The sequence below is a fragment of the Phodopus roborovskii genome, unplaced genomic scaffold (assembly GCF_943737965.1).
Source record: "Phodopus roborovskii unplaced genomic scaffold, PHOROB, whole genome shotgun sequence".
Classification (NCBI taxonomy): domain Eukaryota; kingdom Metazoa; phylum Chordata; class Mammalia; order Rodentia; family Cricetidae; genus Phodopus; species Phodopus roborovskii.
The window spans coordinates 2,361,474-2,376,077 of NW_026125572.1; the positions used below are offsets into that span (position 1 = coordinate 2,361,474).

Consider the following 14,604-nt stretch of genomic DNA (forward strand, 5'->3'; position numbering starts at 1 on the left):
GTCTCATGCAATGGTGAAAAGTGAGTACACACACACACACACACACACACACACACACACACACACACACACACGCAAATATAGCACACACAGAAAGAGAGGGACAATGGAAGGAAGGAAGGCAGGAAGGCAGGCAGGCAGGAAGGAAGGAAGGCAGGAAGGGGAGAAGGCTGAAAGGCTGAGACATTAGGAGCACTCGCTGTTCTTGAGGACAGGGGTTTGATTCCTATCACCCACATCCAACTACTAACAACTAAATAACCTAACTCTAGGGTCTGATGATCTCTTTTGGCCTCTGTAAGCCTCACATGCATATGCACATGCATCCATTTAAACACACACTCATATACAAAAACAAATCCTAAAGCTTTAAGAGGAAAGGAAGGAAAAAAGGGGGAGAAGCTTCCACACTATGGCATTACACATTCACTAAATAGGAAACAGGAGAGCCCTAGGTTCTCAGGCTGCTGGGAGAAGGGCAATGGCAGGCTAAGATATGAAGAGATAGTTACAGGTATGAAGTGCAAAAGGAAAGACTAAATGGAGCAATACATATCCAGAATAAGCATATTGAAATTAGCATGCCCTCTTTCTTCTTTGGGGATTCTTTTCATTAAAATAGAAATGAATTCTGACTGCCACTGTATTCACTTGGCAGGAAATCAGGCAATTTATATTTCAGATATGATCTCATCATCAGTTCCATCTGTTGGCATTGCCTGCACATCATAATGTTTGGGGCTCAGAGACAGAGAAAACAGAACCTTAAAATGAAACTCCCTAAACCTGACAATCATGTGCCACCCAGTAAGTGTTCTCTCTCTTATCTTCTAAGCACCATGTGCTCACTTTTAAATTTTCCCTTCGAATTGTGCCGATTCTCTAGCCTATCTCAAAAAACTGTAGAAGGAGAAGCCAGACGCAGGAAATACAGAATGAACTCACACTGCTATTAAACTGTCTTATAGGGACTAGACTGAACATTTTATTCACACCAAGCTATAAAGTAACCCTGAGTGGCTAACAGGTTCTGATCCTAACAAATCTTTGTTTAAGGGATTTTTTTTTTTTAATCAATTCAAAGAATCATTTTCCTCCTTATCTCTCAAATTATAACTCACATTATAACTCCTCTTTAGCTCTCAAAACTGGGGCTGGGTGAGTAGCTATGAAGACATTGTTGGGACTGATAGTCTCCCTCCACTTGCAAGAAATTTGGGTGAGGAACAGGGCAGGGTGCACGGCTTTTCTCAGGTGCGTCCCAGCACCTCATCTCCTACAATTCTGCATTTTCTCAACCTTCAGGACCCAACGCAAATGACTTCTCTGTGGTGCTCTTTCCTTGTCTTATCTAGAAAGCTTCAGCAAGCCCTAGCTTCAGCAAGCCCTCCTGGTGCCCAGCACTACTGCCGGGGCCGCTGCCATTGCACTTCAAATTTACATCTTTACTTGTTTACTGTGTGTGTGTGTGTGTGTGTGTGTGTGTGTGTGCGCGCGCGCGCGCGCGCGTGCGTGCAAGAGAGCAAAGACAGAGAAATACAGAGATAGAGAGACAGAGACACAGAGACACAGAGAGAGAGAATGCCTGCAAATGACATAGGACAATTTGGAGGACTCCGTTCTTTTCTTCCATCGTGTAACCTGGGAACTGAATTCAATTCACTAGGCTTTGTTGGCAAGTACCTTTACTTGTTGAGCCACCTCACCAGCCTTTCGAGAAGTGTTGTTTGTTTGTTTGTTTGTTTGGGGTTTTGAGACAAGGTGTTGTATAGCCTTGGCTGGCTTTAAACTGCTTCCTTATGCACAGGAAGCTGCCCTTGAGCTCTTACTTCTACCTCTCAACTGTTACTATATAGGCATGTGACACGTGTGCAATTTCTTTTGCATTTTTAAAAGTTTGGTCACAGTTAAATTTAATGTCCGTCTCCTCTATGATCTTATAAATCTGTGTTTCCAGTTCCTCGCCTGTTGACAATTCATCTTGTACCCAGTTCATACCCTTTTTCTGCCAGGACAAGGAAAGCTTAATTAAATAATGCCACACCTGTGTAGTCTGCCTGAATCATGAAATAAGATTGACAGTAGTAATACAGCCTGAATACATGTCATGCTACTGTTTTCTTATACATCTTTTCTTCCATAGTTAAACCAAAAAAAAAAAAAAAAAATGTTACTACCCTTTCAATGGGGAGAATTAAAACCCTTGTCCAAACAAATTCTGTTTAGAGTGTAAAGTAACAAATGGGTTCATAAAATTGTTATTGGCCACAGGGAATAGTACAATGGGTGTCTGCCTTATCTCATCAAAAATATATCTAGAGAATTGGAATATTCTCCAATAGAGGGATTTTGAGATTTTTACACAAGGTATACTGAGGCCACTTCATCCAATCAAAATCTTAAGAGAGTTTGTTGTCCTGAACAAAGAAAACAATGTCAGTTGGTGATGGTGAACGCCTTTAATCCAAGCTCTTGGGAGAAACAGGCAGACAGATCTCTCTGAGTTCCAGGCCAGCCTGGTTTAAAAGCTACACAGAGAAACGTTGAATCAAAAAAATAAAAAAAGAAAAACTTAAAAAAATGATTCATATTTTCAAGAATCTGAGTAATCTGTGTGTGTTTTAAACATGAAAAATATATTGGTGTGGATCTAGTCTCTAATAAGTCAAAAGAAATGTCTTCACATAAGGTAAAAGCATGATTTTATTAACTGTTTTTGTTTGTTTGTTTTTTGCTCCCTAATAGGATATTCAATACTTCAAGCTATTATGGAAAAAGCAGGACAGAATGGATGGCATGTCAGTGCAATATGTGTGGAAAATTTTAACGATGTCAGCTACAGGCAGCTGCTAGAAGAGCTGGACAGAAGACAAGAGAAGAAATTTGTAATAGACTGTGAGATAGAAAGGCTTCAGAACATTTTAGAACAAGTAAGTCTTGGGCTCCATCCAGGTGTTCGTTGGATTAAAATGTTGACCCATTCTAGATCTGTCTCCACATGTCTTCAAGTTCAGAGTATGAGAATTAGAAATTTCCCATGATTTGTTCCAGGAAAAAAATAACAATTCTTTACTACCACAAGCCATTTAGTTCTTATGTGCAACTGAAGTTAGGAGCATGGCTTTTCCACCGCGTAAAGCTATGAACAGTAGAACAACTTCTTAGTCTCCTAGAGTTCTTTGCCTTCGTTACTGTGAATTTTGAAGATTAGTGACATCAAAAGGTTACAGAATTTTTAAAGGGCCTTTTTATGTCTCTGAGAGGTAGTCGCATGAAAATTATCAACATAAATTAGCAACACAATGAAATATAAGATGATTAGGAAGGACATTCTGTGCTGTTATGTTTCTACCAGAAAATTTAAATAAATGCTACCTGTCAATTATAAAGACAATTTTTTCATTTTCTTTTAAGAAGGGAGACCCTTTGAATGCAGATACCAATAAATAGCTGTTGGATAGATTTGAAGAGGGCAGAAAAAAGAAAACACTGAGCTGTGTCATTATGTTAAGTGGTAGGAAAACCCTATGCAGTTATAGATAGTGTTCACTTCCCCTGACCTGAACATGATAAAACTGAGACCGACTTCCAACAAAATGGTAGTGCCTGTATGCCATCTAGTGGTGTTGTGGAGGTTTGCTCAAATTTATCCACAATATATTTGGAAAAGTGTAATTCAGAGTTGATTAATTCATTATGTATACTTTAACTGCGGAATATATGATTAGGTTTGAAATAGAAAACCGTTTGGAGTTCACTTACAACCCTTGTTCATTTTAATATTCAATGATAAAACTTAAAGCCAAAATAAATGAGATTACTCTTTAACATGTTCAAGTTCTGGATTGTGTATCACTGGTTTTCATATTTTAGCATTTCTATATTTCTACATTAGAATTTCATATGTTAGCATTTCTGGATTGAGTATCACTGGTTTGAGTATCACTAGTCTTTATATATTAGCACTAATTTTTATATATTAGCATTTTCATGTACACATTAGCATTTGGAAAATCTTAAAACATTTTGGATTTTTAAGATATGAAACAATACTCTATAAGAGGAATTTGCAAAATATCTACTTCTCTTATCGCTTTGTAAAATAAAATAATAGCACTCCACTGAAGAGAAGATCTGTGCTATTTTGTTAAACTATTAAACTAAGTCTACAGATCACTTGAGTTTACTCCCCAGTAGCAACCCATGTAAATGACATGATCATTCACATTGATCATTTGTGGAATTCCAAGGGAACCTTCTCCGACTTTCACTGGCAGAACAGTGACTCCTGCTCCAATCCTCCTCTCCCCTGTCCATACCCACTGCCCCTGGAGTGAGACTTGAGTTGTTTGACCTGAACAGCTGAAGCTTTGCAAATAATAAATCAGGATGAATCCAATTCTAACAACTTCCAGGGATTGTGAAGTACCTGTCAGAGGCTGAGGGAGTCTCACAGAGACCCTCCACTTAGCACCTGGGCTTCAGAGGTCCAGGATGGGGCAAATAAGTCAATGCTAAAAAGCCCACTGACCCGATTTAGTGGCTTAGCTAGTTTCTAAGAAGAAAATTGGCGTACCTGTCTATTTAGGATAAACTCAGCCTTAAATGACTGAAAACACTGGTCTCTTCCTCTTTAGTTCATCTTACTATTCCTCCTCCTTCTGCTTTCCCTCCTCCTCCTCCTCTCTTCCCCCCCCCTTTTCCTCTTCTTTCTCCTCCTCTTCTTCCTCTTCTTCCTTCTCCTCCTCTTTCATCTCCTTCTCCTCTTCTTCCTCCTTCTCTCTCTGTTTTTTGTTTTGTTAACAATTCAAAAAATTAGAAACTTGGGTGTCTACTATTCCTATTCCTTTTTTGCTAAAGTGTAACTGATTTCTTTAGTATCAGGGCCACCTATGTAGGAAGAAATAACAAACTTGTGGCTCTGGTAGACATCTCCTAAAGTATGACAAGGTTAAGGAGATGTCTTCTTGCTTATATAATAATGATTCCTTTCTCCTGCAAGAAACACTCTGTCTGATTGAAAACAAGATTGTTTCCTATAGTCTGCATTTCATAGCTCTAAACAAAAGCATGTATAACATTTCTTGGTTTAATTCTGTTTTGTGATGCTGCAGATTGAACCCAGGCCCTTCTTGAACATATTTGGAAGGTTCTCATATCATTGAACTGCATCTTCAGCTCTTGATTTCACTCTTGATTCCATCTTAACAGGGGAGCTAATCCAAATGCTTCCAAGAATGTATGCAATAACCTGTTTCAATAAAAATCCATGTTCATTAATGAAGAAAACACCAGAAAACATTTTAGGGACTAAACTAAAGCATCCTTCAAAAAGTAAACCACCAGAGATTGACTAGAAAAAGTGAAAGGAGGGATGGGACAGTTTTGATAATGGATACAAAATTCACACCCACACAGAAGAAATAAATTATAGCTTTCTGGCACACAGAAGAGTGACTGTAATTGACAATATAGTACTGTAGGTTTTGAAAAAACTAGGAGACAACAGTAGCCTATAATGTTTGGGGAATCTCTTGAACTCATGCCTAGTGCTGGGGATTTTATTAGATGATATTTTTGAGGAAAATAGTGTCAGCCCAAGTGGTATAGCTTCATATGAATCGTATAGATGATAGTTAATATATAGATGATAGATAGATGAGTGTATGTACATGTTTGTGTATGCATGTATATGTATATGTGTACATATACATGTATGAATAACAGGTTAAATATAAAATATAATATTTTATATAATAAAAATAAAATATAAATATAAAATATGATAAGATTGTGGATGCCCTAAATATCCTCAGTTGATAAACACTCAGTGTAAATATGCTTGAATAATACTATTTGCATCCCAATGACATATGCTTACGACATCAATAAAAATTGTTTTGGTAGAAATTTTAAAGTAGGGAAAAAGCTAAATAAGCTTGATGAGAAGAGATTTACACAATGAAAATAAAAGGAGTGCGTCCTGAAATTTCTAGAAGAACCCAGCAAACCATGTCATGGCTTCCTCTCTATATAATTGCTTCTTAGACATTTTAAGTTGTGTCCTTTTACAAAAGCCTAATGAAAATAGGTCACAGTTATCATTTCAAATATATTTATGGGTGATGGTGATGCACAAAGCATTTTCTCTTCTGTACTTGTTTTCCAAATCATTTTATGCCATGAACGAAGTGGTTCTCATGATGTGTTTGCTTTTTAAAACAGCAGTTACATATAGAGTGAAATATCTGTAAACATGAACATCAGAATGGTAAAGGAAGCCTATGCTTGAGGATGCCTCTGTGCTTGATACAAGTCTGAGACTTAGTCTACCTCAGCCACTGAGCTTAGGTAGTCACAGTCAGATGCTTCCAGGAGGGTGCAGCTCTGAATTGTGCATAGTTCAGCTGCTTTTTACATTTATTTGGCTCTGGTCTAGGTATACTGTCTAACCACTATGAACTTCCAGAAAACTCTGAACCTGCCTAGTTCCTCACAATGGCCTGATTCTAGAATTTTAAGTGGAAGTCAAATTAAGAGCTTAAAGTTTGCTATAATTTTGTCTTTTGGACAAGAACAAATATGTGAAAAGCAATTAGTTTAAGCTATTGTCAATTCCTGTTCTAAATGAAGTAACAGGAAAATTGTATATTTGCATAACATTGACTATGCCACTTAAGGCACTAGGAAAATAAAATAACATTAATTGAGCTTATTGACATCACTTGAACCACCTCCAATCAAATAAATTGCACTGTTTTTCTTTTCTAAGTTCTAGGAACATGTTGATCCACACATGTAAAACAAAAACGAACAACTGGGAGAAATAAAAATAAACCTAGGAACTAACAGAAAACTAGAGAAATGCTTAAAGCTAAGAACACTTGATGTTCTTAAATAGGACTCATGTTCAGTTCCCAATAATAGGTCTAAGAAGGTAGAATTGATAAATTGTCTTTATATCAAAGTGTTTCTCCTAGGTGCATTTTATGTATTATTTTCATTCATGCTTGTTATTTTTAAATCCCCAAACACAATACTCTATTATATAAAACTGAATTGTCCAACTGCCATCCTATGTTTAACCCAGTGGCCATAGACAAAAAATAAACATGGAAACCGATCTTGGTTATATTTTAAACATTAAAAACTATCTCAGCTGGGGCTAGAGGACAGCTCATCTGTGAAAAGTACTTGCTTCTTGTACGGATAACCAGAGTTCAGTTCCCAGCACCCACATAGTGGTTCATACTGCCCACCGGGAGATCTTGTACCTGACTTTCTTTTGGGCCACTAACCAGCTCTCAAATCATGACATGGAGACAATATTAGTTATGAATGCTCGGCCTTCACTTATGCTCATTTTTTGCTAGTTCTTTTTTTTTTTCTTTTTTCTTTTTTTTTTTTATTTAATTTTATATAACAAAGTCCAATTAAATGAAAACAAACATTTATACACAATATTTGGGAATTTGGGCGTCGTTCTTTCCAAACTACTTCCTGCTGGTAAGGGGCGCTGTCTTGGGGGATTCGAAGAAGATTCAGATATCCTAGCTGTAGTCTGTAGGGCTGTTTTGTCCAGTTGTTTGGAATGTAGGATCAGCTTGTACTCTGTTTCAGGCGGTCTGGCATGATCAAACCACATTAGTCTGGAAGGAATCCACATCTTTTCATTTTCTGTGGAAACAAAAATAGAAATCCTTTTCCCCAGTAACTTGTTCTTCAACTTAAATTTTGGAGTCAAAGCTTTTTTTTTTTTAATTTATTATTTTACATGTCGATCCCAGTTCCCTCTCCCTCCCTCCCTCCCTCCCTCCCCTCCAGCCCTTCCTCCCTCCTTCCCTCCCTTTTGCCCTCTCTGCCCTCTCACATGCACTCTAAACGCCCTCCCCTCCCAACCCCCCACCACAATACCATATATAGGGGAATGCCATCCAGTTGGGGTCATGTAGATCTGACAAGTCCTGTGAAGTAGGGACTAGGGCTTCTCTCCTATCTCTAGAATAAGGCAGTTATCCCTCCATGGTATGAGGGGGAGGAGAGGAAGACATGTGCGACCAGGAGGATTGAGCCTGGTTAGGAATGGAAAATAGGAAAGAGAGAGACAGAGAGAGACAGAGAGAGACAGAGACAGAGACAGAGAGAGAGAGAGAGAACATAAAAGAGGGAGCCAATATTGGTTTGAAGATAAAATTGAACACAAAGAAAGGTCGAGGGAACTACAAGACTGCTCCCAACTAACAATCTCAGCTCCCGTGGAAAGGCTATCATAAATGCCCTTCCCGGAGAGTGAGATCAACAACTAACTTCTCCATGGAGTCCTCAACTAATGCCTGTTGAAAACAGGAGCAAACACCCATACATAAACACTGAGTCGAACTAGAACCCAGAAGCAGATGGAGAGGACAAGACCATGCGGTAGAAGTACATAGAGACAGCTTACCTGAACAAGGAGGAGCTAAGGGCCACTAGACTGATAGCTGGGAAGCCAACAGGGGACTGACTCGGACCCCCCTGAATATGGGTCTCAGCCAGAAGGTCTGAGCAGTCTAAGAGACCTCAGACAGTGGAGCCAGGATGTATCCCTGGTGCACAAAAGGACTTTGCTAGTTCTTATCACCAAACCTGTTTCTCTTATCCACATTTTGCCTCTGGGCTTTTGGCCTTTCTTCTCTTCTCTATGTCTTACTCCATCTAGCTGGGTGGTGGCTGCCTGGCTAACCCCCTGCATCTCTCTCTTTCTCGAAACCTCTACCTTTCCTCCTGTTTATTCTCTCTCCTGACTAGCCCTGCCTATCCCTCTGCTGCCTAGCTATTAATTATTCAGCTTTAGATTAGACAAATCAGGTGTCTTAGGAATGCACGGTAAAACAAATGCAACGTATTTTTACATAACTAACAAATGCAGCATAAACGAATGTACTATATCTCTGCTTAGGTAAAATAATATTCCATAATAGTATCTGATACTTTCTTCTAGCTTCAGTGGGGAGCCAGATACAGACACAATATACAGACATACACAGAGCCAAAACAGTCATAAACAAAAACTAAAAATAGTAAATTCCTTACTTTAAAAAAATGGAAAAAAAGAAGACTCATAAAAATCATACTGAAGTTTCAGTACTGCTCGAACATTCTCCTCCATGGAAAGTCCAGAGGTCCTGCAGTTCATTGCACTCTTATTATTCTGGAAACTCTTTTGTCTGGGCACCTGACTCTGACACTTGACGTCAGACAAACCAGTTTATACCATCTTAAATCACAGATGTATTTTCACTCTTTTTTTTTTTTTGTCTATGTTTTCTCTTCATGGTGTAGCTTTAAAAACACAAACTCAGTAAGAACAGGGAGGACTACATAGTCCCATTTCTGTTTTTTTTAATTTAAACTAAAAACAATCCTATGTAACATATCAATCCCAGTTCCCTCTTCCTCCTGTCCTCCCATGACTTCCATCAATCCCCCATAATACCCCCATCCAAACTAACATGAAACACAAAAGACGGAATTATACTAAGAAGGGGAATTTTTCTTCTTTAAACTAATGTTTTGACTGAATTGACTCAAATGTGAAGGTACCATTACATTGAAGAAAGTTTGTTGCTTTCAACAAAAAAAAAACCAAACCTTTAGTATGTCAATACACCAAACCTTTAGTATGTCAATCAGATTGGTACAATCTGTATTGGTGAGTTTAGAAAACAGTAATTGCCTAATCATAGCTGCAACTGTGCCTCGGGATAACAAACAGTATGGGACTCAAGGAATAAGATGAGTGTAATTACCAGAATGCAACTTATTTTGTCTTGGAAATATTGTGAACTCCAGGATAAGGTTAAGTTCAACTAGTTTTATTTTACCTGTAGAACATTTACTAGAATCTAAAGAACAGTTCTTTTAAAATAGCCTGCTTGAGAATTTAAATGAAAAAAATCTATTAGACTTTTAGTTTTAAGTCAGAACCAGCTGCCACAGAATATCCATTGTAGTTTAAAGAAAGGCAGTGGCATTTATTAAGTAGGAAGCAAGATAAATTTGGGATTTACTGCAGCACAGTTTTGCTCTACTAATCAAACGCTACAGACACAAGTTAACAAAGAGCTAATTTTATTAGTTGCTTTGTCCTGTTGCTGTGACAATATGCCTGGCAGAGGCAGCTAAGGAAGGTTTGGTGCACAGTATGGAATGATACAGTCCATCATGGCTGGGGAGAAATGGAACAGGAGCATGAGAAAAGTGACTACATTGTGCCCAGAGTCAGCAAACAGAGAGAGGTGAATGCTGCTAATCAACTGGCCTCTGCTTTTTCCATTTTTGTTTGGGATGGGACTAGCCCAAGACTATCCCACAATAAAATTTATATTCTACTTTTTATTTAAGTATTTTCTCAGCCAAGCATCACTACACATTTCTAAAATCTAGCTTAAATTACTATTGAGTAAGTACAGATGTAATTCCCTTTAAAAGCAGAACTCATACTAGGGAATATATACCTTTGATTATGTATTTATGACATAATATAACTATATATTAACATGTTACATATAATAATATATTGCAAGTGGAACAAAGGGAAAATCTTTCTTGTCTCTACCATAAAAGTTTCTTGTTTTCCTGTCTTATACTTGTCAATGTCACTCCTACATCTAATAATTTATTTTCCACATTTTATCTAATATCTACTAGTTCCCAGGCCTTCTCCCTGAGTTAAATCAATGTCAATGCAATCTATACAGGAACTCAGAGGAAAACTGAGTAACACAAACAATGTATCCAATAAGCACATTGTGCTAGTCAGAAAACTGGGCAAAAAGCATTCAGGGCCAACTGCAAATGTAGAAACAAGACAGCAGGACAGACCTCCACATCTGTAGCACGGAAATGTGGCTAAGCATCAAGGAAAGCATCTTGAGGAAAGGGTCAAAGAGGATTGAGAACAGACAATAATAAGCAAGTAAACAAGGAACTATTCAAAGTCAAATTGTAAAGATAAAATATTTACTATTTATTTTACTAAATATCCACTTTGCCAATCACCAAGATATTTAATATAATTTGAAGATTCATAGCTTCCACTTTCTGCTAAGATTTTGAGAAATATAACTGACCTAGATAGGCTTTTTAAAGTGTTTTTGTTTGTTTTTGTTTTGTGTGGGGGGGGTTGGTGGGTGGATGGGTGGGTGCATGCATGGGTGTGTGGGTGTTTGCGTGCTCGTGCACATGTGTGTACACTCACATGTCTGCAGAGTCCAGAGGTCCTGGATCGCCTGAAGATTCAAGCATTGGCCAGTTGTAAACCACCTGATGATAGAAAGTATACTTGGATCTGCTTCAAGAGCACTGTGTGACCTTAACTATTAAACAATCTCTCCAGTTAGCAAGGCATTTGGTTAAAAGGAATTTTTTGGCAATTTAACAATAACCTAAGTTCATTCATGGAAAATGAATATCCTATCTCATATCTTTAAAAAATGTATTTAAGTGTTTTGCCATGAATAAAGAACTGGAGTTATAGATGGATATAATCTGTCACATGGGTGCTGGGAACTGAGTCTGGGTCTGCTGCAAAAGCACTAAGTGCTCTTAATTTCTACAACATCTCTCCAGGTATCACATACCAGCTTTTAACTCATCCTTTCTCTCTCTCTCTCTCGTTCTCTTTCTCTCTCTCTCTGTCCTTCCTCCTCTCTCTTTGTGTGTGTGTGTGTATAGTGTCTCTCTCTCTTCTGTGTGATTATGTTTGTCTTTCTCTGTGTGTCTGTCTCTCTCATATGTATTTGTACATACATATTTATTCCCAGATATAACCTGTTGATTTTATATAACCGATGTCCACTTGCACAAACTTCTCTAATGAGGACTATGTATGCATTAACCTGTAGGTATAGAGATACGAATTTGAAAACAAAAAAAAAATACTAAAGACAATTTCTCACACAAATATCATACAACTTGTTTATATACACACTCCTTGTTTTACAATTGAATAATTTGATCAACATCATTGATATTTCTAAAGAAGTATGTGTTTGCTGAAACAGAAGCAAGAAAAAGAAACTGTATGATTCAAATTTGTCATATCTCTTAAGCGTGTATTATTGAGAAGACTAACCTCTTTTACAGTGACTGTCAATGTAGCTTATGCCTCTTTCCTGATCTGATTTTTAGAACTCTAAGCAGACACTTGGTGATTACTTTCTGTAATCACATGCCTATTTCACTTCAGGTGGTCCAGCTTCTTTACCGCTACATCTACTTGTCATTATGAAAGCTACTAATTGTATTTTACAGCCAAGTAAGTCCCCACCTTAATATCACATGACCAACCACCCTTGAAGAAGACAGAAATGTATTAGATTCATAGTTTCCATCTCAAATAGTTTCTCTACTGAATCAACAAAGTCAAATACATGGGGACACTGGTCTTTATTCAAGATGAAATCACTCAGACTTACTTTTAAACATAAAATATTCTCTACTTTAGTAAAACTTCAAGTCTGGCATTGTCCATTTGAAACAATCCTTCAAAAGTTTATGTATGAAAGTTTAGAACACTCTTTATATAGAGAACTATTCATATTTTTTTGGAATATGAACTGTACTTTTTCATGGAAACAAATTCCACCTTGGGTCTATCCTTGGTAACAAACCAATATCTAGCTTTAAACCATGTCTACCTCATGTAGGGAAGGGATGAAGAGGCCTCTCTCTACAGTGTATGCAGTGTGTCTGCTTTGTCACAGAAAAGGACGTGGCTCAGAAAATGTTGTAATCACTCTATAATATCTTTAGACGGGTATCTTCAGACAGCTACTCTCTAAGGCCCTATGTTCCCTAATGTCAATGGTCATCGCATTCTGCAAGATCTTTCCTTCCAAGATTTTCACCCTTTCTGTGTCCTGTGGTTTCATTGATCTTCAATGTTTTAAAATCTAATCAGCATAAGCTTTAGATGGTTGTAGTTCTTTGCTAATAATCTAGAATTAACTATTTTCCTTTGAAGCAACCAGGACCATGTCTGTAGTACTTCTGCATGCTGTAACACTAATATATGTCTTTTATTTGTTTGTCTGTTTTGTTTATTCATGACAGGGCTTCTCTGTATTGTTTTGGAGCCTGTCCTGGAACTCACTCTGTAGACCAGGTTGGCCTCGAACTCACAGAGATCTGCCTGGGTCTGCCTCCTGAGTGCTGGGATTAAAGGCATGTGCCACTAATACTTGTATTAAATGAGTGGTTTTAAAAATTGGCAAAGGGTTTTGACTGCAATAGTATGGACATCACCAGCTGACTGTGCTAGAATGAAAAGCAGGGTAGTCCTGGGGTTTAAAGAGAGTTCAAAGAGGCAGAAAAATGCATAATGAATTGAAAAGAAATACAGAACTGGCTGTTGATTGGCAGTAGAGCTAGCTAAGGTCAAAAGGCCGGAATCTGTTGAACAGACTTCATTCAATTGTATGCATTTTCTCATCTAAGCACCTATTACCAAGTATGCCCTATTGATACCTGTGTCCCTGACTGTTCCTGAGATTTCCAGAACACTAAATGATCTTACCTTTCTTACTCCATGTCGAATCACTCAAACATACCAAATATGACAAATGTCTCCTGTGCTGGTTTTTTTTTTTTTTTTTTTTTTTTTTTTTTTTTTGAACTTGATTTAACTACAAGCATCTGGGAAGAGGGAGCCTCAGTTGAGAAAATAATTCATCAGATTGACCTGTAGAAAAATCTGTGGAGCATCTTCTTTATTAATGGATGATATGGGAGTGTCCAGGCTACTGAGGTTGTGCTGTCCTTGGCCAGATGGCCCTGAATTATATAAGAAAGCAGGTTGAGCAAGCCATGAAAAGCAAGCCAGTTGACAATGTTTTTGCATGTCCTCTGCTTCAGTTAGTATCTCAAATTGCCTGTATTGTGTTACTGTTTTAGCTTCCTTAATGATTCACTATAGCCTTTAAACCAAATAAACTCTTTACCCCAACTTACTTTGGATTATGACCTTTATCATGGAAGTAGCAAGGGAACTAGGACATGTCCTTGCTGACTTTTTTTTTTTTATAATTTTGTCAGTTCACTGTTTTTTCTCAGCTTTGGAGCAAGCATCTCAAAGGAAGTTTGAATTAATGGATGCATTATAGGATAGATACATTGAACGGATTTCAAAATGTACAAAATCTATGTAAAAATGTCATATATATATATATATATATATATATATATATATATATATATATAATCTTCAATGGATAGGAACAAAGCTGACCATGATAAAAAAAAAGAAGTAAGCAATGGAAGTGGGGTGCTGATATGGAATTCAATGCCCACCCAGACAGAGGAATTTTAAGATAAGGCAAGATAACAAGTATGAGTTCAGATCCTATAGAAAGCCAGAACACTGTCAACCACGCAAACAAAATGGAGTAGAAAAATGTGTGTCAACCATTCCTGCATCAATTGGTTGTGTTTCATCTTGGCTTGGGCTCAGTATGTTAATGAAGCTTTTTCTAAGAGTTTTCACAGCGTTCTTCATGCAGATTAAATTTTGAATTTATACCACATATAGTGATTTGAAAATCTAGAATCTGAAAAATTATTGTG

At 37.5% G+C, this 14,604-nt stretch overlaps 1 protein-coding gene across 7 annotated transcripts in view; it reads left to right on the forward strand.

Moving 5' to 3' along the window:
- The window catches only part of Gria4 (glutamate ionotropic receptor AMPA type subunit 4), a 345,494-nt gene that overhangs the window by 236,982 nt on the left and 93,908 nt on the right, over positions 1 to 14,604 (forward strand). For all 7 annotated transcript variants that reach the window (XM_051177800.1, XM_051177798.1, XM_051177799.1 and 4 more), the window contains exon 5: positions 2,746 to 2,930. In XM_051177800.1, the coding sequence (XP_051033757.1) occupies positions 2,746 to 2,930 (185 nt within the window). The remainder of the gene's footprint in view (positions 1 to 2,745; positions 2,931 to 14,604) is intronic.